General features: G+C 48.9%; 7 protein-coding genes across 7 annotated transcripts; 5 read left to right on the forward strand and 2 right to left on the reverse strand.

Annotated features, from left to right (window-relative positions):
• Positions 1 to 334: 334 nt before the first annotated feature.
• Positions 335 to 2,888, forward strand: I303_102620 (uncharacterized protein; the record flags this gene model as incomplete). The annotated part of the gene is made up of 11 exons (XM_018405973.1): positions 335 to 503; positions 568 to 678; positions 764 to 898; positions 1,058 to 1,251; positions 1,329 to 1,641; positions 1,697 to 1,777; positions 1,843 to 1,956; positions 2,016 to 2,105; positions 2,167 to 2,375; positions 2,451 to 2,675; positions 2,769 to 2,888. 11 exons carry the CDS (start codon positions 335 to 337, stop codon positions 2,886 to 2,888), a joined length of 1,761 nt encoding a protein of 586 aa, XP_018264467.1.
• Positions 2,889 to 3,231: 343 nt separating this feature from the next.
• I303_102621 (uncharacterized protein) lies at positions 3,232 to 10,333 on the forward strand (the record flags this gene model as incomplete). Its single annotated transcript, XM_065968590.1, has 14 exons — positions 3,232 to 3,747; positions 3,826 to 4,085; positions 4,148 to 4,224; positions 4,294 to 6,777; positions 6,846 to 7,028; positions 7,096 to 7,263; positions 7,489 to 8,768; positions 8,924 to 9,118; positions 9,235 to 9,318; positions 9,414 to 9,477; positions 9,557 to 9,776; positions 9,860 to 10,013; positions 10,081 to 10,181; positions 10,243 to 10,333. 14 exons carry the CDS (start codon positions 3,232 to 3,234, stop codon positions 10,331 to 10,333), a joined length of 5,877 nt encoding a protein of 1,958 aa, XP_065824662.1.
• A 397-nt stretch (positions 10,334 to 10,730) lies between these two features.
• On the forward strand, positions 10,731 to 11,876 carry I303_102622 (uncharacterized protein; the record flags this gene model as incomplete). The annotated part of the gene is made up of 7 exons (XM_018405975.1): positions 10,731 to 10,762; positions 10,835 to 10,855; positions 10,948 to 11,024; positions 11,109 to 11,181; positions 11,315 to 11,552; positions 11,631 to 11,674; positions 11,771 to 11,876. 7 exons carry the CDS (start codon positions 10,731 to 10,733, stop codon positions 11,874 to 11,876), a joined length of 591 nt encoding a protein of 196 aa, XP_018264469.1.
• Positions 11,877 to 12,187: 311 nt separating this feature from the next.
• I303_102623 (uncharacterized protein) lies at positions 12,188 to 14,267 on the reverse strand (the record flags this gene model as incomplete). Its single annotated transcript, XM_018405976.1, has 6 exons — positions 12,188 to 12,633; positions 12,696 to 13,294; positions 13,365 to 13,614; positions 13,699 to 13,759; positions 13,823 to 13,991; positions 14,077 to 14,267. 6 exons carry the CDS (start codon positions 14,265 to 14,267, stop codon positions 12,188 to 12,190), a joined length of 1,716 nt encoding a protein of 571 aa, XP_018264470.1.
• A 444-nt stretch (positions 14,268 to 14,711) lies between these two features.
• I303_102624 (uncharacterized protein) lies at positions 14,712 to 16,646 on the forward strand (the record flags this gene model as incomplete). The annotated part of the gene is made up of 5 exons (XM_018405977.1): positions 14,712 to 15,110; positions 15,261 to 15,386; positions 15,855 to 16,034; positions 16,194 to 16,275; positions 16,330 to 16,646. 5 exons carry the CDS (start codon positions 14,712 to 14,714, stop codon positions 16,644 to 16,646), a joined length of 1,104 nt encoding a protein of 367 aa, XP_018264471.1.
• Positions 16,647 to 17,560: 914 nt separating this feature from the next.
• I303_102625 (uncharacterized protein) lies at positions 17,561 to 18,757 on the reverse strand (the record flags this gene model as incomplete). Its single annotated transcript, XM_018405978.1, has 6 exons — positions 17,561 to 17,901; positions 17,991 to 18,065; positions 18,147 to 18,243; positions 18,309 to 18,452; positions 18,546 to 18,572; positions 18,641 to 18,757. 6 exons carry the CDS (start codon positions 18,755 to 18,757, stop codon positions 17,561 to 17,563), a joined length of 801 nt encoding a protein of 266 aa, XP_018264472.1.
• Positions 18,758 to 19,384: 627 nt separating this feature from the next.
• I303_102626 (uncharacterized protein) lies at positions 19,385 to 22,229 on the forward strand (the record flags this gene model as incomplete). Its single annotated transcript, XM_018405979.2, has 5 exons — positions 19,385 to 19,819; positions 19,917 to 20,577; positions 20,644 to 21,128; positions 21,194 to 21,363; positions 21,431 to 22,229. The coding sequence occupies 5 exons, from the start codon at positions 19,385 to 19,387 to the stop codon at positions 22,227 to 22,229; spliced, it is 2,550 nt and encodes an 849-aa protein (XP_018264473.2).
• Between the last annotated feature and the right edge of the window lie 646 nt (positions 22,230 to 22,875).

A 22,875-nucleotide genomic window follows, 5' to 3' on the forward strand; every position in this document is an offset into this window, starting at 1 on the left:
AGATGCATGACCACATTACCGGGCTCTATGGCGAGATGCGAGATGCAAGCGACATAGTTGTCAACGGTCTTGTAGTTCCATTTAGCTTGGGTATGCACGGTACACCCGACAGAATGAGCCATACCTACATACCTACGCGATCGTCTTTGCAATTGTACCGAGGTGAATTTGATCCCGTCGGGCGAAGGAGTACCCAGCTCAAGGAAATGATCGGCGCACTGTGTAGAAAAAGTTGGACCAAACCCATTCCATTTCTCCTTTATTCTGTTGTCTTCTCAGCATTGGATCTCTCTTCTAACATAGTATCATCTCTCCTCTAGTCAACCTGCTCACGATGTCGCAAGAGCATTCTGAGCTGCATAACAGTCTGTCGGAGATCATCACGGGGGTAGAATCGAATGTCGCTTCGTCATCTTCGACCGCTTCCTCCTCTTCTCTAGATGACGATATAACCCCTTTCCCCTCGCCTGTCCTCTCGGCGACTTCCTTAGCTGGACTGTCATGTGAGCAGCTCTCACTCCGGCAGCTCTGAGCTGGAGAATGCTAACTGCTTTTCATTGAGCACAGTGTCGTCCGATGGAGAGCTAGAGCCTGAAGTGGACGATAACAAGATAGTCACGGAAGAGGATAAAGCAAAGGCATTGGAAATGAAAGCTGAGGCGAACAAAGCGTTTGGAGGTAAGCTTTAGCTGTGACTCAAACTCCGGTGGACTTACCGTGAGTTGCATGGTAGATGGGAGCTGACGAGACGGTTTGGGAATAGCCAAAGACTTCAACAAATCGATCGATCTGTATACCCAAGCTATAGCTTTGAACCCCAAAGATAGTACTTTCTGGAATAATAGGGCTATGAGTAAAGCCAAGATGGAGGAACACGGTGCGGCTATAGCAGATGCTAGTAAGTTGCTTCTTCTCCGTCCTGCTTGATCTCGCTCTCATAGCCATGGGAACGATCACAATCAGTCATACTCAGTATGCAGCTTGAGGGCGGGACTTGTGTCAGAGCATTTTTGGTAGGATGGACCAACGGAAGGGAGCTCATGAAAGTTGTGCTCAGCCAAGGCGATCGATCTCAACCCGAATTACTCGAAAGCATACTTTAGACGTGGTCAATCGTATTTAGCCATTCTACGTCCAACAGATGCTGTCCCAGATTTCAGGAAGGCGATCTCGACAGATCCGAACAACAAAGCTGCCAGAGACCAGCTACAGCTGACCGTCAAGCTGATCAGGAAAATCGAGTTTGAAAAAGTAGGTGGACTCCGCTTGCTGCATCTGCTATATGCATATTTTTTGTTCAACAGCGGGCTGACGTGATTTGACGATAGGCTATCAGTGTAGGAGATACAGAAACGGCTTCTTCGAAATGCTTATCCCTCCTCGCCTCAGGGGCATGCGCTTTGGATACTTCCTCAGCACCTGATTTCCCGCTGCCGGTCATACCGCAGGATCCTAACGGCCGATATCAGCCCACCAAGGAATTCGTCCAGGGCATGATTGAGAGTTTCAAGAACGGAGGGAAGGTACCTAAACGGATTGCGTGGGAGATCATATTGGGATGCAAGAGTGTGATTGAAAAGGAGAAGACATTGGTGGAGATAAGTATACCGGAAGGCGTCACTTGTGATATCATCGGTGATAGTGAGTCCGAAACCCCCGAGACTGGTGCGAGAAACAAGCTTATACTTCCTCGAAGCTCATGGTCAATTCTTCGATGTGCATAACCTTTTGTCCATGACGACACATCCAAGCGAATCACATTATATGATCTTCAACGGTCAGTAGAACGCAACTTTGCTCTGCTTTTTCAGAAATGTGCTCATGATGGTGTGACGATTGCAGGTGATCTGGTCGATCGAGGTTCTTGGTCGGTAGAAGTGGCTTTAACCGTCTTTGCGTATAAATGGTTATATCCCGAATACGTGTTCATAAACCGTGGTAATCACGAGACTAACGGTAAGCTCTTTGGTACAAAGAAGGGCGATCGCTTATACGCGTTTACAATGTTCTCGCAGACATGAACAAAGTTTACGGATTCGAAGGCGAATGCAAAGCCAAATTGGGAGAAATGACTTTCAAGCTGTTTGCGGACGTGTTCACTTCCTGTAAGCGGTCTCATTAGTGTAGTGATCAAAAAAGCAGAGCTCATATCTCAATGCGCATCAGTACCGCTTGCTGTCCTCGTTTCCGCTTCTCAACCTCCTGCTTCCCCTAAGTCCGAAGGCTCGAAACCTGCAATCTTGTCTGAAGGAAAGAGGAGGTTCTTCGTCTGTCATGGTGGTCCACCAGTAAGCAAGGACGGCGTCACACTAGATGAGGTTAGAAAGATAGATCGATTCGGTAGACAACCTGGCCAAGAAGGTATAATGTGCGAGGTGAGTGAAATTTGTGCGGCGACTGGGTGCTAAATTCTGTTCTGAATGCTGATCGACTTTTGCCTGGCTTTGTAGATGTTATGGACCGATCCGCAGGAGCCCAACGGACGTGGACCATCGAAACGAGGAGTAGGATTGGGCTTTGGACCTGATGTCACTAGACGATGGTGTGAATTGAATAACATCACGGCTGTCATTCGATCGCATGAGGTCAGGGCGGATGGGTACGCTGTCGAGCATGATGGTCTGTGTATAACGGTGTTCAGTTGTCCCAACTATTGCGACTCAACCGGTAATAAGGTGAGTCGACTCGTCATCCGGCGCAATCTGTACACCCCATCGTCTTCCCACTCCATCGCAAACTGGCCTCTAACCTGCATGTTTTATTAACAGGCCGCCTACGTGCGAATGCAATCGAACGGTACTTTGTCATATCACCAATTCGACGCTGTCCCGCATCCGGATATCAAGCCTATGGCATATAGTTCTGGCTTCAACTTTGGTGGATTCTAAACTACTGCATTTATATTTCTACATCGCATGGCTATCTCTTATATGCATGGCATGGCATGGCATGGCATGGCATTTCAATATCATTGGACGCTACGTCATAGTCTGGGGTCACCATGTGCCACACTCGGATTAACGCCATGCAGTGAGTGATTCAGGGTTGAGTTGGGATATCGCGGTCATCACAGTGCAATGCGCTGTCATAGCTCAATACTTCCATCCTCCCTCATTCACTTACTCATACCTAATCGTCAACTTACTCCCACCTTATCTGCTCCTTACGTTGTATACCCACTTGTAACACCAGTCAAACCCTCCTCATCTTGTAAGAGACTGGCTGTCCAAGATGCAGCCGAATCAATGGCAGCAGCAGCAATATGGTTACCCGTCATTCCAGCAACCTCAGCAGACCGGTGCACCGGGTCAAGGGTTCAGTAACAACCCCTCCTTCATGCAATCTCAACCGACAGGATACCCGGGAGGAGGGGGTATGCAGCCCATGCAAACGGGGTTTCAACCACAACAACAACGACCTCAACAAACTGGTATGCCCGGACAAGGCGGTGCCGGTGGGAATTATTCGTTTCTGAGCCAACCACCCCAATTACCTCAATCGACCGGATCGTTCAGGTCGAGCAACCTGACACCTCAGATGACGGGCTATCCAGGCGGGGGAGCTAGTGGATTGTTACCTCAACAAACTGGATATTCGGGTGGTGGGTTGATGTCGCAGCCTACGGGAATGATGTCACAGCCCACGGGAATGGGGATGGGTGGATTACAACCACAAGCTACTGGTCTACCGCACGATCCGAGGTTGCAGCAGATGATGCAGAGTTTCATGCCTTCCAATCTATCTCAGGTGAGCCCTCCCCTTACCCCGTCATCTTTGGTGCTTGACTGATAGGGGAAACGACACGACATGCTGTGTTTTCGACAGCCATTTGCTGCTTCTGGTATGCCGCAATTCAATCAACCTCAGACTCAACAACCTCTCACTCAATCGTTCCAATCTCTACTTCAGAACCCGTCGGTGAACACGCCGAAGGTGCCTTGGACGCTGTCTCGACAAGAGAAGAAGGATTACGATCAGATCTTCCGAGCGTGGGACACGAAGGGTGATGGATTCATCACTGGAGAAATGGCACGGGAAGTATTTGGACAAAGTGGTTTGGACCAAGATAATCTGATGAAGATCTGGTATGTCTTCCTTCATATTTAGCGAAAATTGGATCTGGCTGATCTGGTGTCACGGTGACTAGGAACCTCTCGGACAAGGATAATAGAGGCAAGCTGAATTTGCCCGAGTTTCACGTTGCCATGGGTCTCATATATCGAGGTCAGTATGAGCCTTGACGCACGCACAATTAATGGGGATGCTGATGATGATCTCCGTACTGCCTCACAGCGCTGAACGGAAACACCATACCTGATGTTCTGCCCGAGGAGCTTGTTCCCGCTTCGATGCGAGACATCGATACTACCGTCAACTTCATGAAAGATCTTTTGCGACACGAAGCTACCAGTCGATCTAACGCTTCTTCACCTGGATATGGCTCAAGCAGTCCTGCACCACCCAGCAATTCTAAGGACGCGTTGATGTACAAGCATTCCGACGATCGATCGACCACCTACAAGCCCTCATCTAGGCATTTGGACAGGAAATCTGTTCGATATGCCGGCGAAGATCCGGATGCGGGTTTGAAAGATATCAGACGAAAATTAGAGAACACATCTACCCTTTTAGAGAAATCAGCTGAAAAGAGCATTGAAGATGAGGAATTGGAAGAAGAGATTGAAACACTCCAATATAGAGTCAAGAGAATCCAAGAAGACATAGAATATACTTCAAAGGGTAGACGTACCGCCGAAAAAGACAAAGAGAGGAGAGAGCTCGAAAGAGAATTGCTATACTTGATGCACGAGAAATTACCTGAAATTGAGAGAAAACAGGAAAGAAGGGCAGAGGAGAAAGCCATGGAGGAGCGAGCTGGTGTCAGACGACGGGACGAGAGGAATCAAACACACGGCAGATACGACAATCGTGATCGAGACAGGGGCGGAGACGATTATGATAGATACAGAGGCACTTTCGAAGGGGACAGAAGCAGAGATAGGTACGATCGTGATCGACGAGACGAGAGGGATAGAGACAGAGATTATGATAGGTATGGTCGAGATAGGCGAAGTTCCTATGACCGAGATAGACCGAGATCACCTCCTGCTTCTCGAACTCCACCACCCGCTCCGCCACCTGCGTCAGTCTCGGCCGCTGCTTCTGCCCCTCCACCACCACCAGCCCCTGCCCAGGCCGCTGCCCCTTCGACCAAGAACATGACCCCCGAAGAGCGCAAAGCGTACATCAGAGAACAAGCCCAAAAGCGAATCAATGATCGACTCCGCGCATTGGGCGTCGAATCTGCCCCTGCGGAAGAGAGCGTCGATACGAGTGTTCAAGATCGATTGGAGAAGGAGAAGAAGGAAGCGGAAGAAAAGTCTAAGCAGGCTGAAGCGGAACAAGCTTCTCGTGACGAGGCGAGGAAGAAGCGTCTGGCCGAAGCTGGCGGATCGACAGCTGAAGAGGAAAAGCCCCCTGCCCCACCATCGCCTGCGGGACCTCTGAAATCAGCCATGAAGAAGCCTGCTGCGCCCCCTGCTCCCCCTTCCAGACCAAAAGTCGCACCTCCGCCCCCTGCTTCTAAGCACACATCTGCTCAAGCTGCACCTCCAGCTCCCACTCCTCCGAAAATCGTAGCTCCCGATGAGGACCCGGAGGAGATTGAACTAAGACGAAAGGAGGAGGCTGCTGCCAAAGCTCGAGCGGATAGAAAAGCCAGATTAGAAGCGCTACAACGGGAAGAGGAAGAGGAGCGAAAGCAAGAAGAAGCACTCTTAGCTGCAAGACAAAATAGGAGCAAAGCACCTAGTCCTGGTGTTCCTGCACCGACGGTAAACCAAGATCCTCCAGTTGCTCCACCACCTCCCCCTCCCGCACCAGCTGCTCCCTCCGAAACGTCCTATAACCCGTTCAGGAAGCCAGGTGCTGCCCCTGGAGCTACACCCTCACCCGCTGCTCCCGCTGCCGGTGGATTCAACCCATTCTTCAAGCCACCAGCCGCCGCGTCTGGTCCCACATCTCCAGCGGTCAAATCACCTGAACCTGCTACAGCTGCCCCTCCCCCGCCCCCTCCACCACCACCCGCACCGCCAGCTGCTGCCCCTCCTTCCAAAACGGCTTTCCGTTCTCCGCCAAGCGAACCTGAGTGGGAAGATATTAACGAGAAAGAGGCAGACTCGGACGACTCATCGGACGATGAGACTTTCTCTTCTAGAGTAGGAAGGCAAGGACTCGCCCAGGCTCTCTTCGGTAATATCCTGGGATCTGGGGGATCAGGCTCTCCAACCGGATCACGACCAGGATCGGCCGCGCCAGCCGCTCCGCCTGCACCTAAAGCTCCATCTGCTGCATTGGCTAATTTGGGAGGAGGTGATCCTGGTCAATCTAGAGGTGCTCTACTCAGCGCTATCCAAGGTGGTGCTAGGCTCAAGAAGACTCAGACAGTGGACAAATCCGGTCCTCCAGGTATCGGCAAGGTAGTTGGAGATGCCGCGCCCCCGTCACATATCAATGATCAACCTCGGACCGTATCTCCTCCACCTCAAGCTCAACCAGTGGAAGAGGATGATGGGTTCTCAACTAGAAACGCTAATAGACAAAGCGTGGACTGGTACGCTGGCTTAGCGGCCGACTCAACCCACCCAGCCGCTTCTCACGCTGAAGAAGCTTCGCTTGAACCCACCAGAGAAGAGGATGAACCTGCCAGCAACGGCTATGAGCAGGTCAAGGAGAATGGTGAAGGTGATGAATTGGATGACTTCGATTTGACGAAAAGTGAGTGGTCTATTTTTAGCCAGATGTCCGGTGCCGCAATCTTGGGCTGACCATTGGTGCACGGACAGCTCTGCGAGTCCGGTCATTGTATGAATTCGCCGGCACTCGAGATGTCGATCTCAGCTTCAAAGAGGATGTCGTACTTGAAGCTCATCCCGCGAAAGACGCATCAAGCGCTTGGTGGTATGGAACACTGGTCAAAGAAGGAAGCAAAGGATGGTTCCCTAAGGATTACGTCGAAGAGCTGCAAGGTATGTGTCCACCTACCACATCCAATCCCAATGGTATCGACCAAGTGCTGATTAATCCTGCTTATAGTCACACGAGCCAAGGCTTTGTTCGATTATCCGGGAGGCGAAGAAGACCAACTTCCATTCATGGAGGGTGATGTGATCGAAATAGTGGACAAGTCAGATCAAGATTGGTGGAAGACAGAGAAAGCCGGTGTCATCTTCTTGGTCCCTGCTAGCTACTTAGAAATTCAAGGTTAGTCAACCTGACCTTTTTTCCCCCTTACACAGACGATTATATGTTTACAGACCGTTTTGACACAGGCTGAAACTGTGTTTGATCTTCCTTTTCATATATACCATTGCGATAATTGTCACCCATGCACCCATACGGAATCTCGCAAAATGAATGCGAATGCGAATGCGAATGAATATCACGTCCAACCTAACTACATGAATCGTAACTCGCTGACTGTCACAGACCGAGAAAGTGAAACCACAACCAAGAAAGCTGATCCAGTCCTAGATATCACACCCCCACAAGAATCGCATACTGATGTTATCTCGCAACCTCCTATCCCTCGTCCTGCATCCCATAATGACACTCAACCTAGACCAACGTCGATGCTTTCCGTAGCTTCATCTATGGGCCGCTCTCCTTCCCTTATCTCAGATGAGGAGGACGAAGGCTCGTCCTCTTCCGACGACTCAGTGCTCTCTTGGTGGTCTTCAGACGAAGACGGATCATCTGATGAAGAAGAAGGCGAAGGCGAGGCGGTGGAAAGAGAAGTGGATGAAGAAAAGGAAGCTGAACGTAAAAGGCGTGAAAAAGAAAGACAGAAGATTCTCTCTGCAGCTGGATTACAGATCAAGCGTGAACCTCCTCCTCGACCTGGTAATTTTGTACCGGGTAGAGTGGTTTCGAGACGTAGACCACCCCCAGGAGTTCCGGGCTCAAAACAAAAACAAAAGCAAAAACAGAAAAGACGAAAGGCTCCTGCTGTACCTCAATTAACCTCGATTTCGCCCTCGCCCTCGCCCTCGCCCTCGAAACCAAGTTCAGGCCCAGGTGCGGGAAAGTCATTACCTGCCCTACCGCCAATCGATTCCCCCCTGGCTGAGCCGTCGATACGCCCGACGAGTCCCTTAGGCAACAATAGTAGAACTTCGGACGAACCGCAAGATGCTTATGCTCGATATGAAGCTTTCCTCGCTCAATCTCAATCTCAGACTCAGCGCCCGAATTCGCTCCGAGTCAACTCGAGCGGAGGCGGGCGGACTCGAAGTCAAAGTTTGATGCAGCAAGTGACGACCAGTCAAAGTATCACTCCTCAATTGACTGGCCCAAACGCGAGTGCCATCACATCGACTACACCCCATTCACCTACCCCATCGCAATCGCTGTCTCTCAGCGGCAGCGGCAGCGGTATCGGCATTGGCGGGGGAGGAGGAGGGAAGATATCTGGATTCTTCAATAAGTTAATGACTAATACTACTGGAACGCATCAGAACCATACTGGTAGTTCTGCGAAACACCCTAGTATATCTGGACCGATAACGAGGGTAGAAAGTACCGACGTCTCAAGACCTGATACTCCGACTCCGACCACGACCAGTGAGTTTGGGAAAACGTGGGGTAGTTTAGTGGAGCCCTCGGTACTGGCGACGATGAGTGAGAGGGAAAGGAAGAGACAAGAAGCTATCTTTGAGTTTATAGCTACTGAAGGAGGATATGGGCGGGATTTACAACTTATCGTCGAGGTGAGTGTCTCCGCATTGTACCAGCTTTAAAGCTTCCCAAGATCGAGTGTCCTAAGCCTTCAGGAGAAAACACAGATGCAGATGTCGTTCTGCGGCATGTAATCTGGTTGCTGACCCGTTTGACGTGATATCGTATCTGATCGATCCGATTATAGGTGTTTTACGCTGCTCTGATTCCTCTGCTCGATGAGAAATCGCTTGAAATCATTTTCGCCAATATCGAAGATATCTTACTGTTCAATACTTCCTTCCTAAGTTCGTTGGAGGATAGGCAGAAGAGCTGTAGATTGTATATCGATAGGATTGGGGATGTCCTGGAAGAATACCTTGAGAATGCAGGGGTGTATACTGTGAGTCCAGTCGAAAGCGCTGCCTTGCGGGACTCTTCAGACCCATTTTATCACATTGCACAAACAATTGGGCGGCTGGTCACGTAGATGCTGACCAATCAAACATGCCATTGCAGACCTACTGCGTGAATCAACCGGCCGCCATCAAAGTACTGCAGAACTTACGAGAAACCAACCCCGAGCTATCTTCTCTTCTAGTCGTAAGCATCAACCCCCTCACCCGCATTTCGCAGCTCACACCACCAACATGAGCGTGTGCTAAACAGAATCTGATCTGTTTGATTCCACCTTATAGTCTATTCGGGATACCAATCCCGCAGTGCGGGGATTAGACCTATCGCATTTCCTATTGAGTCCGAGTGAGTCACTTCTCCATCCATCCAGAATCTTTCTGTGGCCTGATAAGCTAATGCTGCGTGATTGATCATACGTTCATAGTGCAAAGGATCACTCGATATCCGCTGTTGATCAAGCAGATCATACATTACACAGACACGTTGGACCCGTCGGACGAGCTCAATACTGATCTTCCGAGAGTGGAGAACGCCCTGAAAATGGTAGAGAGTATCGTCGGTCAGATCAATGAAAGTGTCAGGGAGGCAGAAGGGGAAGAACGGTTGAAGGCTCTCAGTGAGAACCTGTGGATAGGCGGTGAAGGGTGAGTGTCGGTGAAGCTGTGTATCTCGCGCCGCATGCCGATACAGACCGCTGATTGCTTTTGCTTTCTCCTTTTGGTGACAGTCGCCTGGATCTCACTGCTCCAACAGCTTTACTTGGTCCTCGAAGATTACTCAAGGAAGGCAAAGTGTCGAAATTGAAATCCGGCAGAAAGTTGAATATGGTGTTATGTAATGATATAATCGTCTTACTCGATGGAACGGACTTGTATCGAATGGTGAGTAGAGTCTTCTGCGATAAGGTTTAGTCACTCTGCCTACGGCTGATCGATGTACTATTCGTAGCCGCTTCCACTACACGAAGTCCAGATACGCCAGGGCCGAGATGAGACTGCTTTTACGCTCAAGATAGACGCTAGAAGAGGGGGAGATACAATCGCACTTCGGTGAGCAATATCACGTTGCTAAAAGCATGAACGTCGCTGATCTTCCTGGTATATTGGCTAGGGGTACGAATGGCCGAGATGTGAAAGATTGGATCCGTTTGATCACTCATGCGAGATCAAACGCCTTAGATGCTAGGAAGGGGCGAAGATAGCCGGCATATTTCAACCTTGTATTCATTCGATGATTCATCATTCAGCATGCATATCTGAGTTGTATATCTTAGCTGTGGGCAGGCTGCTATAGCAGAACCTCTTTCGACCCCTCCATCATTGGGGAGGACAGTGAGACTGGTAGAAAACAGTCGCGTTGTGCCTGTGCTGTGCGGGGGAATCCCGGTTCCCGGTAATGTTGACGCACCTAGTGGGATCCACAACTTTCTTCAGCCTTCTTCGGCTAATCGCACAAGATATCTTCTTACCTTGTCGCCCGGTCCAGTCCATACCATATCTATCACTCTTCTACCTGCGCTTCTGTCTATATTCTATATTCCTTTGCCATTCACTGCCGTGTTCACTGTTTTGAAGTTTGTCGATTGACTGAAAATTGAGATGTTTGGTGCGATAGTAGCCGGACGATTAGTGTGAGTGCTTATTATGTCCAAACTGTTACCCCTTGCTTCCGGCCTTCGGCGCTGACTTAAGTGTTGAGATAGCCAAACGAACTTGCAGCAGATGTGAGTATCTCTTACTTAGCGAACTTGTCGCATGGCACCGCATTCTATCGAGTCCCTGTTGTTGCTATGTTCTGACATCGACCTCGCCGCAGCGATGAAACGCATTTCGTATTTCCGTTAGAACAGCCATACGAGATAAATCACTTGACAGTCTTCTTGCTTGGTACGAGTGAGTGGAGTCAAGGTCTTCAACAAGCTCCAATACCTTCTGAGCTATCGACCGCTGCTGACTAGGCTACGAATGAATGCGCAGTACCATTCCCTGAAGGATACGGAGCTTCCGTCCATTTCGCATGGCCAGGTGCAGAATACATACCCTTGGGCGTGTGAGTATTGGCCCTCACTTCATCCCTGCTGCTGTCGTTCTGTCTGTTTTCTCACTCGATGAAGTCTCAAGGTGCCTCTCATTGCTATTTCGGGATCTCGTACTCATACTGACAACGACTGACATATTGGCAGTTTGACAAATAACAAACCATCTTCAATTTACCGACTACGTCCGCACCTTCCGCCTAACGCACCGATAAATCAACCTTCTCCGCCTGCTCAATTGGGGATTGAGATTGCCCCGCTATCGCAGCCGGAGAGTATAGCTGCCCAACTAGCCGGACAAGGCGACGCCGCTGGGTCTGGTAAGGGCGGAGAGATAGTCAAGAAGGTGGAAGTGGGGAAAGTCGCTGAGAAGGTGGTCAAGAATGTAAGTACGAGTACGGCTCAAATCCTCCGTCTCGTCTGTGAGATCAAAGACAAAGAGCTGGATTGACCGATGATTTAGCTTTTCAATTATTTACATTCGTTCGGTGGTGAAGTGAAATTGACGTGAGTAAGGTGTCTTCCCACATGCTCACATCACGGCTAGCACTCCTGCGCCCTTTCCGCAATGACCACTGACATAAGTGTATCGTCCACTCACAGCCCAGAGACACCTATACCGCTCTCAGTCTTCCAGCAGTGGTACACGAACTTCACGCGGAAGATCGAGAATGATAAGGGAGCTGCATTCCTAGATAGGGAGGACTAGGAGGAACATGTTATAGTAGGCAGCGATCAGCAGGTGGTCGTAGGTGCATACGGTGATGCCCTACAAGCTCTATCGAGACGGACTGTGGAGACTAGGCGTACCAGGTGATTGTACCGGCGCAAACTCGCATTGGTGAGCGTATATCAGGATAACACGGCACACTATCAGCTACAATCTACATAGATTAAAATGTATCTCCCTTGTTTACTCCTATCCTCTCATGTAAATTATCTAGATCTAAATCCGCCATAATATCTCTATTTGTCTCACACAGCAGGAATACAACTCGTACAAAGACCCAAATGAATCCATCAATAACCCAAAGTCCGCTTTCTCAGACCTGTATCTTCTCGCCTATCCCTCCTGAATTGTTCGACCTTCTTCCAATACTCCTTCGTCTTCACGCCATGAGCTTCGTCCGAACGGGTCATGAAGTCCATGAGGAATTCAGAGTAAGTCCATTCGTACGGCGCACCGAATACCAACTGCTTGATCCGTTGTAAGACTTTTCGGGGTTTCTTAGCTGGTTGAGGTGGGTCGACTTGACCTTTGTCCTCCTCATCTCGCTTTATCGCTTCATCTCCGTTGACAGCGCCTGCATTGGGCTTGCTTTCAGATTCAGCTGTTGATGAATATGGATTAGAGGGATTGGGCGGTGATTTCGGATGATCAGGTAAACCGGTTAACAGACCCGCCCACAGGTACGCCGTGAATCGAGCTTGAACTTGGGCGAGGGGGAACGGTACATTCTGATATGCTGTAAACCGCGTTGTCAATTGGATGAACACCTCATAAGAAAAGCTCGTTGACGAAACTTACACAGAGTAGGGAAACTTATCGTTCTGTCTCCTTTCAAGAACAACAACAGCTCATCTAAGCCTTCCACTCCTTGTCCCTTTATACCGCCCTCTTCCCACTCATCTCCCTTGTCTCTCTCTCCCAATCTGATTATTCCCTCACTTAGTTGAGTAGTATTCCACGGAGCATCTTCAGGTCTGAAAAAGGGGAACATGAAGTTATACCCCGTCGCAAAGATAATCACATCCACACTTTCCAATTCCGCTTTTTCTCCGGTCCCTTCATCCTCTTCGAAATGAATGATTCCCTTCGGACGATCTGAAGAAGGCGGAGATATGTGCGAAATCAACGGAAGATGCGTGATGTGCTTCGCCCATGGTCCTTCCAATGCTGAATATTGGGTATATCCCGAAGTCGATACGTATACTTTGATGAATTTCGATGATCCATCGCCGTCTTGGCGGGCGTCATCATCCAAACTTGTTGCTAGATTCTCGCTGCCCAGTATCCTCGAGATATCCCCGCCAGAAGCAAAAGAGCCCACAACGAGTACGGTCTTGCCGTGATAGTCTGAAGCTCGATGGAAGAATCTAGAATGTATCACTCCCCCAGGGAATGTACTGAGATGAGAGAGACCTACGATAAGCTCTTCCCATTCAGGTTGATGTGTTGAGAGGCAGACAGACATACCTCAATCCTTTAAATGTCGGTATCCACCCATCCGAATAATGTCCGTTGGACACTACCACATAATCGAATTCTTCCGTCTTCTCCTCGGTATTGAGCAGATCGTGGCTCCCTATCGTCCATCTTTTGCTAGTATCACTATCTAAGCCTTTCTTCTGCGTATGATAGACCCTTTCCACGCGGGTGGAGAATCTGATATACTGTCTAAGAGAATAATGGTCCGCGAACGATTGCAAGTATTGTTCCACCTGTTCTGTTAGGCGAGAGAATATGGATCAGTGTTAATGTCTCCATTTTCAAGATATCATGATGGCCCATCCACTTGGGTTAACCTCACCTTGCTTCGGGAATAAGGGTGAATTATCTGGAAATGGGAATCCTCTAAAAGCCATGAGATCCTATTATAGACCCTCATTGTCTTAACGAGATGAACCAGACTCAGAAGTACATCACACACTCACATGAGGTAGATTCGTCCGTAATCCTTGGTACATCGGTGACGGATTCTCGCCTGCCGGTGGGTAAGAATACGTATCTTTGACAGAATCATCGGTTTCATCACCTTTGGTATGGCTAGACGTAGAAGGCAGATGTGTACGGATATTGGGTTTCGGCTGATCATCCGTCAACCTGAGACCACACATGAGCGGTCAGCATCACATTCGTATCTACCGTATCGGCGGTCTCTTGTGGAGAAGATGCGCTCGGCACGTACCATACACCGCCTACATCATCTTTAGTCTCGTACACCACTACCTCCAATTTACTTCTCCCAGTCACTTCTTTCCTCTCCTCCCAGATCTCGAGCAGCTGTTGCAGTTGCGCTAATCCAGATGCACCTGCCCCTATTATACCTATTCTCGTTGTAGATTCATGACTCGATTCATCGGAAAGCGGTAGCGTCATTTTGGTCGAAAGGTTGAAGGGGAGATAAGTGGTTGCCAATGATCGGATGAGACGAGTGGTAGTTGTATGAGTGATATACACGGACAGCAATAGTACGAAGGAAGTCAAGAGACAGGTGCCGGAGAGGTACGAAGGCTTCCTTCTATGCTCCATGCGAGATGATCTTCCCTCAACATGAGATTATTAGAAAGATGCATTGTCAAATAAAACTGATATTCATATTGGATATTTTGCAATCGTTATCTGTAATCTACCTAATCACGACTTCGGCATCGCTCGTCACAGTCCTGCTAACGTAATACTGTATTTGGTTCCGAGTTGACTTCGCCTCCCAGTAGGTTTAACATTACTATCCTTCACTTTGCTTCGAGTCAAGTCTCATTTGCATCTCTCATCTTCGATAGTCAATCGACAACCTACTGCCTCCTCTCAGCGATCATCACAATGAGTAATCCTCACACGCCACAACCCGTGCTCTACGCTGTACAGAATATCTTTCCCATTGTAGGGGGAGCATACCGCTCGGGATATTATCTCGAGAACACCAATTCTAGGGATTTTCTCAAGTTGAGTATTCAGCTCGGCAGACGCCTCGCCGCCAGTCCACGAGGTTCCCAAATCACGAACTTTGCTTTGGCATTAAACGAGCCCCCCGTGTCTCCCGAGGATCCCCTGCCGATACCGGCGACGTTCGTGCCCGGAGTCATTCAGGACTCCGTTATTCTCCAGAGACAAAAGGACTATCATCTGTACGGCCCCATGAGGGTAGTGATTGATGCTGGAATAACGGGGGACGCAGTGACCAAGCCCGTTGCTCCTAATAATATCCATGTCAAGAAGTCGGTGAGCACTGGTCTCAGAGTATCGTCCTCCCATTCCCGATTGATGATCCCCGTGACCTCGCATCCGGATGAGCACCGATGTGTTCATGCGAGTCGTCGTCATGCTTGAAATGCTAAGACTCGTGCTGACGACTACTGCACATTGCCTTAGCTTGTCGATGGCGGCGGTGTCGCTTTCGCGCGCAGACACTTGAGCCCTATGTCCCTATACTGCGCTGTCCTATACATGGGGAATATCATCTACCACGAGCTTCAGCATGTCTTGCGTTTCAATCACGTAAGTCCTATCAACGACAAGAGACGCCGAGTTCAGCAGGTCAGGGATCTGGGCGGGTTTCTTCCTTATGAAAGGATCGCTCTCACATCCTTTTGCTGTTCATCTGGAATCTTTGTCAAATCGTGTTGTCCTATCGGGCCTTCTCCAGGTTCAGTCACATCCTCCCAATCGATGATACACTCCTATAATCTCGCTTCATTGTCTCAGCTGTGGTAACTCCTGCGTCGACGAGATCGTCTTGCAGGCAGTCCTGGCCAATAACTGAAAGATGTGAACCCATGTCGAACTTGATTTATGCCTTCGCGTTCGACGATTCCGCGGTAGATTCATCATTCCCAATCGATGATACCAGTCTTGCTGCCTTCCTCTCTCGTTCCTCTTTTTATTTGATCAGATCGATGATCGCATCGGAGTCGCTCGTCCTCATCAGATCTGAGTAATGGTTGCTAACGATTTCCGCGTTCTTAGATCGGAAGGATGTACTATACGCCACCGTCTCTTCGCGATGATTACCATACAAGGAATGCGGTTAGATGCGGCAAACCTGCAAAGGGTGGAGAAGGTGGACGGTGGGCCGAGAGGGCGTTCTGGGAGGGAGACATCCTGGCTGTCGAGTCTGACAGTAGTATAGATGAAACCTGGTATGCGGTAAGTCATTCGGCAACTAGCCCAACTTGCGGTCGAGTCAGGCCTGGGCCGATGGACTTCCACAAGCCTCACATTTCCCCGCTTTGGAGGATCGTCACTTGTGGCTCAAAGACGATTTGAACCCCAGAAGACGTCCAAAATACGCTGACAATGAATCAGCACAAAATGATAGGTCTCGTGATCCAACGTAGGGACTGTTACTTCGAGCTTTCCCCTCGACAAATAGAACATATCGTTCAGGGTGAGTGTCAAGTCAACGGAATGTCAGAGCTAACGTCGAATGCAGCGAATACAGCTTGGCAGGAATTTCTGCCGCCCCGACCCGACGTAGAACAAAGCGTCCATATAGGGAGACACCCTAGGGCTCGCGCAAGACTCGATGAACCGGAGGAGATGTCGAAGACCGACCCCACTAGAGTGCCCCCTGTGCCGCCAATCTCATACTCGCCTTCACCGTCGCCAATGCCTCTCACCCCGCAAGGTGACGATGTCGGACTTATGGAGACCGATGATTGGTCGAATGCCTTGGCAGTATCGGATGCGTCTGCAGCAGTACATTCCTTTGAAAGATGCCTAAATGCCCTCTTAGACGAGAGCAAGTCGACACATTAAGAGTCTGCTAAGGTGCATTTAAGGTCCCCTGCGAAAAACGGCGTCACATCAGTCCCAACACAACTGTCTGGCGAAACTATTACGTAGGGATTGAAAGGGTCTCCTGCGATGGAGTAGGATCCCCAAATTCCGTTCTCGACCGTCCTCGTCCACTCAGAGATCGTTATTGGACCACTGATCGGACGTCATCCCGGATATTCAGCATACCCATACCATCAAAGCCTTTTAGGATGCCAAAGACCGCTGTATCAGCACTATCGACAACAAAATATCTATCATCCTGTCTCAGCAGTACTGAAATCGAATGTTATCTCCTTCTCGCCGAAACCAGAAGTCTCGTTCAGGACTGCCAACACCGGACCGATTTACATCAAATACTGCTGAATAGCCCCACGTGGAGATCAACTTAGAGACAGAAAAGCCGTATGCGAGAATAACCGTTAGTCGACCAGCAAACAGCGACATTCCATTAAAAGCATATCCGGAAACCTTACAACACGAGCTCAGCCTGGGCCAGATATCCCTACATGAAAATCAGTCTTACTGCCTCACACTGAGAATTTATCCTATAAGTAAAGATAGGAAAGCCGAAGCGTGGGTTATGAACTCGAAGATGGAACCAGAACCAGGCGTCTCCACCGTTTCGGACTTCCACGCTAATTACCACAAAACGATTGGCGGGTTGCGATTTGACGTGTCATGGAGTGGAGAGCTGGACGAGGGATATAGATCGACCGAAAGTTGGAGAGATAGGAAGTGGAGGTGAGCTGGGAGAAACGTCAAGCTCCGCGGGCAGGGGGGTATTATGGTGCAGATGGCTCACAGGGTATACAGCACAGTAAAGTGCATAGGTGAAATTGAATATCCAATACAAGTGACATGACCAACATAACCTGGATGCCTTCCATATGACCCTATGTTACAGCCACCTTTTCTTTCAGATCCGATAGTATCAACTTTCCCTCGTCCGAAGTCCTGATCTCATACTCTCTACGTTTGTTCATGTATATCCCATGAACCCTCAGGACTTCGCCCGAGTTGACCGGTTTGTTCTCGACCAAATCATCTATCTCATCATTCTCGATCTTGTCATCAATCTTCTTTTCTTCTGGTGTGAGTGTGGGTTGCGGCGATGATGAAGAGGAGGAAGATTTGGCTTTATCGTCTTTGTATGCTTTATGTATCGATTTCAATAAGTCTGAAGCGCGATGACGGACATCTGATGATAATGTTGGTGACGCAATGATAGTGGCGACTATCCAAGGTATTGTCTCAGCCCGTTAGAAAGGACTGCCGATGTATGAAGATAGAAAGGACGCTGCATGTAACAGAAGCGGCGCTTACCTTCTCTTTGGAGTCCTGATAGTCCGCCCATCTCCGCTGAGAGTTTGTCTATAGCTCGTGGTAATGCGAACGATGCTAGACGAGAAGCAAGCACATCAACATACGTGGTACACGGAGTAAGCAGGGTCCGGTAAGTGAACTTAGACGGACACTCACACACTTTCGCTATGGTACCAGAATTAGTTACTAGAGCTCCCTTCGTCGCCGCCAGACCTTTCGCCAGGTATCCTCCAGCTACGGAAGCGGCCGCAATCTGCAGTTCCAACGCGGTCAGTCAGTGATCTAATACATCATGGAATGAATCCAACGCTGGCGCACCCCTTCTAGAGCTATTGCCTCCGGTATTAAGGCAGCACCAGCGGTCGCAGCGACTGCTCCTACTGCTATCGATAGTAAGGCAATGGTAGCGGCCGACTTCAACATGGAGTATCGCGATTTCTTGGTCCCATCATCGACTAAAGCCTATGGGGAACATGGGGAACATGATCTCGAAATGAGCGGTCTATTGAACCGTTGGGTTCACTTTGCGGAACCTGTACAGAATACGGTACTTACTTCTAGCGTAAACCAGACTTTTCCCGGCTGCGCAATAAAGTCAGTTAGGTCAAGTAGCTTGCTTCAGAGGTTTGCAGAGAGGTACTGTTGCTCACCTTGAGCTTGATAGTCTGTCCAGGCTGGACACTGTTCTCGAAGTGTAAAGCAGTCACTTGTTTTAGGCATATATTCAGCGGATGAGCTGTGTTATTGGTAACGCGACACGATGGCATGTTGTCGGGTGGCGAACGGCAGGTTCCTTGGGGCGTCAGATGGCGAGCGAAGTTTTGAATAGTATGGTTGTAGTATAGCTCTGTCCAAGATCACTCGCTGCTCGATTCTCACTAAATGATGTCTTTATGCGATGTATTGATGGGATTTTACCGTTTCACTTTTGTTATTGTTGTTCCTCTTGCAGACATGGACGACCTCCACAATTAATCCCACCCTTCAGCATTGTGTCATCGCCACGTGATTTCAGGTGCTCCAGTGCTCCTGGATTTTCGGCTCAGTTCCAGATGTCCAAGCTTTTCTTTTGACCCTGAGAAGCAGGGCGATCTTCGGTGTGTATTATGTAAACATTACCGCATACACCCGTCATACCCATCATCACACAAGGTGGAACCACTTTTCGTGAATCGACGACTAACTGTCCACTGTTCGTATGATGAATGACAACGACAATACGTTATATATAGTTTCATACAGCATTGCATTCGTGGACGATACTCATATTTTGACAGCACAGAGGATCAATCATTTTCTACTCATACGGATATTATCGCCTCTGTCTAAAATTGCATCTTAAAAGCCAGCTAGAGGAAGACAGGAGGAACTGGTCCGCCTCATTCACCACCGACATGGCACCACCACCAACCCATTCACACGTAACAGGCAATCCCGTTCCAGAATACTACATACACTCCGATACACTGAACTTCCGAGATACGAAAGGAAGATCCTTGATACTACGAGGAGTCAACTTATCTGGATCAGCGAAAAACCCCAATGGCCAGCCATCGCACATCAGGCAGCAATTCTGGGAATCTGTCGAAGCAGGTGAAGGAGATTTCAGCAATCGACCGTTAAATCTAGAAGATGGTTCTGCCGACATACATTTGGCTAGATTAAGAGCATGGGGATATAACATGCTGAGATACGTCTTCACTTGGGAAAGCCTCGAACATGCTGGTCCGGGGAAATACAATTACGAGTTTATGGACTATATAATCAGGGTGGTCAGGAAGTGTAAAGAATGGGGGTTTAGGGTGTTCATGGACCCGCATCAGGATGTTGTGAGTGCTCATGCGACCCGATCGACCACTAAGCTCCAACTACCATAATTTCATCGCTCCATTTTTCGAGTGTGTCGCTGACTGGAGTCTCCCTTAGTGGTCTCGATTCACAGGCGGATCCGGTGCACCACTATGGACGCTATATGCCTGCGGTATCGATCCTTACGGACTGACACCTACAGCTTCGGCTTATATTCACTGTGAATGGCCTGACGCAGAGAATCCAAAACCTCAAGAATTCCCAGCGATGATCTGGGGAACGAATTATACCAGACTCGCCAATCAAACTATCTGGACTCTGTTCTTCGCCGGAAAGACATTCGCCCCGAAGTGTATCATCGACGGGAAGAACATCCAAGACTACTTGCAAGATCACTTCATCGATGCTGTCGGTACATTAGCCAAGAAGATCCAGGATGAAGCGGCGGACCTGTTAGATGAATGTATCATTGGATGGGATAGTGTGAATGAGCCCGGAGAAGGATTTATAGGACATCATGACTTGACGAAGATCCCAGACGAGCAACAACTGAAGAAAGGTCCTTCACCTACCCCATTAGAAGGCATGAAATTAGGTATGGGTCAAGCTCTGGAAATTCAGATTTGGAATTTTGGTGCTATGGGACCGTATAGAGGGGGTCATCAGCTGATTGATCCGAAGGGGAAGAAATTGTGGTTGAGCAAGGAGGATGACGAACTTCGTGGGGGTGGAAAGTGGGGGTGGAAGAGGGGTGAGAGTTGGGAGATGGGCAAGTGTAGTAAGTGGCCAATCATTTAGCATGTTTGAAGCGATCTTGAGTACTGACGACGCATATGGCGTGTAGTTTGGGCTCAACATGGTGTCTGGAACCCTTCGACCGGTGAACTGCTCAAGCCGGACTACTTCAGCACTCTTCCAAGCGATCCAACACACGAAGTGGACTATGTAGCGGACTTCTGGTCGCTACACTGGCTAGCATACTCCTCCAAGATCAGACTTCATCACCCAGAATCAATCCACTTTATCCAGGCCCCCGTCATGAAACAGCCACCGAAACTACCTAAATCGTTCTTGGGGGGTCGAGCATGTTCATCGCCCCATTTCTATGACGGATTGACCTTGATGACGAAACACTGGAATTGGTTCAACGCGGATGCTATTGGAGTGATAAGGAAGAAATATTGGTCTATCGTACAAGCTGTCCGAGTCGGTGAAGCGAATATAAGGAATATGATGCAGGGCGAATTGAGTGTGCTCAAGCAGGATACGGTGGATGTGTTGGGTAATTTCCCTACGCTTATTGGAGAGATCGGAATACCATACGATATGGTGAGCACCCTTTTGATCTCCTCTCTTGCTCAATGGTACATGATCTGACAGTCGAAATCTCATAGGATGGCAAGAAAGCGTATGGATATGTCGATGGAGGCCGCGGCGAGGGTGATTACTCAAGTCAGCAAAGAGCAATGGATTGCTCGATGAACGCATGTGACGGTACGAATTGCCTCAACTACACGATATGGAACTATGTGCCTGACCATTGCCATGAGTGGAGCGACAATTGGTGAGTTATGATCAGATGTGAAGATGTATGTTATTGCGCTAATGGTCCTTTCATTTTGTCATGGCAGGAATGGTGAAGATCTCTCATTATGGAGCAGAGACGACATCCCTCGGAATACATACACCGACGAAGGCAAAGCTTCTCCCAACCCCTCTCTCGCTGTTCCTCCCACGGTTTCCGCAGCGACATCCTCAGCAACATTGGCAGCCTCCCGATCAGCTACTCCTAAATTACCTTTCACTCCCGAATCGATCGTTGCAGGAGACGTACCACCTTCTTTAATTTTGGATGGCTCAAGAGCAGTAGCGGCGTTCTGTAGACCGTTCCCTATCAAGACGGTCGGGATTCCCGACAGAATGGATTTCGACATCTCCTCAACCGAGTTCAAGTATACCGTATATGTCAATTCCAGTGACGTTTCTTCGAGAGAGGTAGCTACGGAGATATTCGTTCCGTATGTGCATTACGCTGCTGATCTCGGAGTGGGCAAATCATACGGTACCTCGAAAGGAGAATACGACGGATCGAGATTCTCATCGAGGAACACTTCAAGAGTGGATCTCATCAACGGGAATGCGGATGAGATCAGCAAGAAAGCAAGTAATAACACCGACCAGACTATCAGATCGGTAGCTACGACCTTTGAGGAGACCACTTTGGAATTGGATATAGATGTCAAGCTTTCTCATGGGACGTACGAGATAACAGGTCAAAAATTGATCTGGTATTACGATGTACCGTCTACCGGAGAGGCGAAATATGAGATTCAGATCAAGCGGAATGGAGGAGCGTTAAGGAGGGATATAGGTTATGTCCAGCAAGGAAGTTGGTTCGATGTATGTCCAAGTGGTTGTACTATTGCTTAAAATCTTAATCTCATTCATTCCCCTTATCTTTCTTCACATCCTCTGATCCTGACTTTCGCTCTGTATGTTTTTGTTCGTTTTCCTGCTTTTCTATGTGTATCTGCATAATTCAATGTGGCTCCCTTTGACTATGTATTCCTTACTTTGACGTTCTGTGACTGCGATATGCAGTATGTGAACGAAGAATGAACGTTGATGAATATGCGTTGTTCAGGTCCTGAAGGAGATTCAAAGATTATCAGGAGGCATGGGATTGACAGCATGAGTACGATATAGTAGGTCGAAATCACTTTCTTCTCTCCGTGGAAGTGGGATCTTCATGTATTTATCAATTATGCAAGGGGTATATATAGCAGCGTGGTATGTAATAAGTTATGCTGTGTAGCTGCATGTAGCCGGTCGTTTTGTAGTTGGTTATCACGTCTCCATTACAACTCTACGCTGTCCCCTTTGACTCGCTTATACCGCGTAGAAAAGGCAGGGAGGACGGTATAGGATGACTGCTTTGCTAACCCCCGCCAAATCCTATGCTGTACTCATGCGCCACCCGATGGATCAGAATTATGTAAATGTAAATGGGATTTAAATCGCTGTGCCTTACTTATGACAACTGTGCTCACTGTACGGCCAAATAGGGGACGGTATA

Source organism: Kwoniella dejecticola, chromosome 3 (assembly GCF_000512565.2).
Source record: "Kwoniella dejecticola CBS 10117 chromosome 3, complete sequence".
Taxonomy (NCBI): domain Eukaryota; kingdom Fungi; phylum Basidiomycota; class Tremellomycetes; order Tremellales; family Cryptococcaceae; genus Kwoniella; species Kwoniella dejecticola.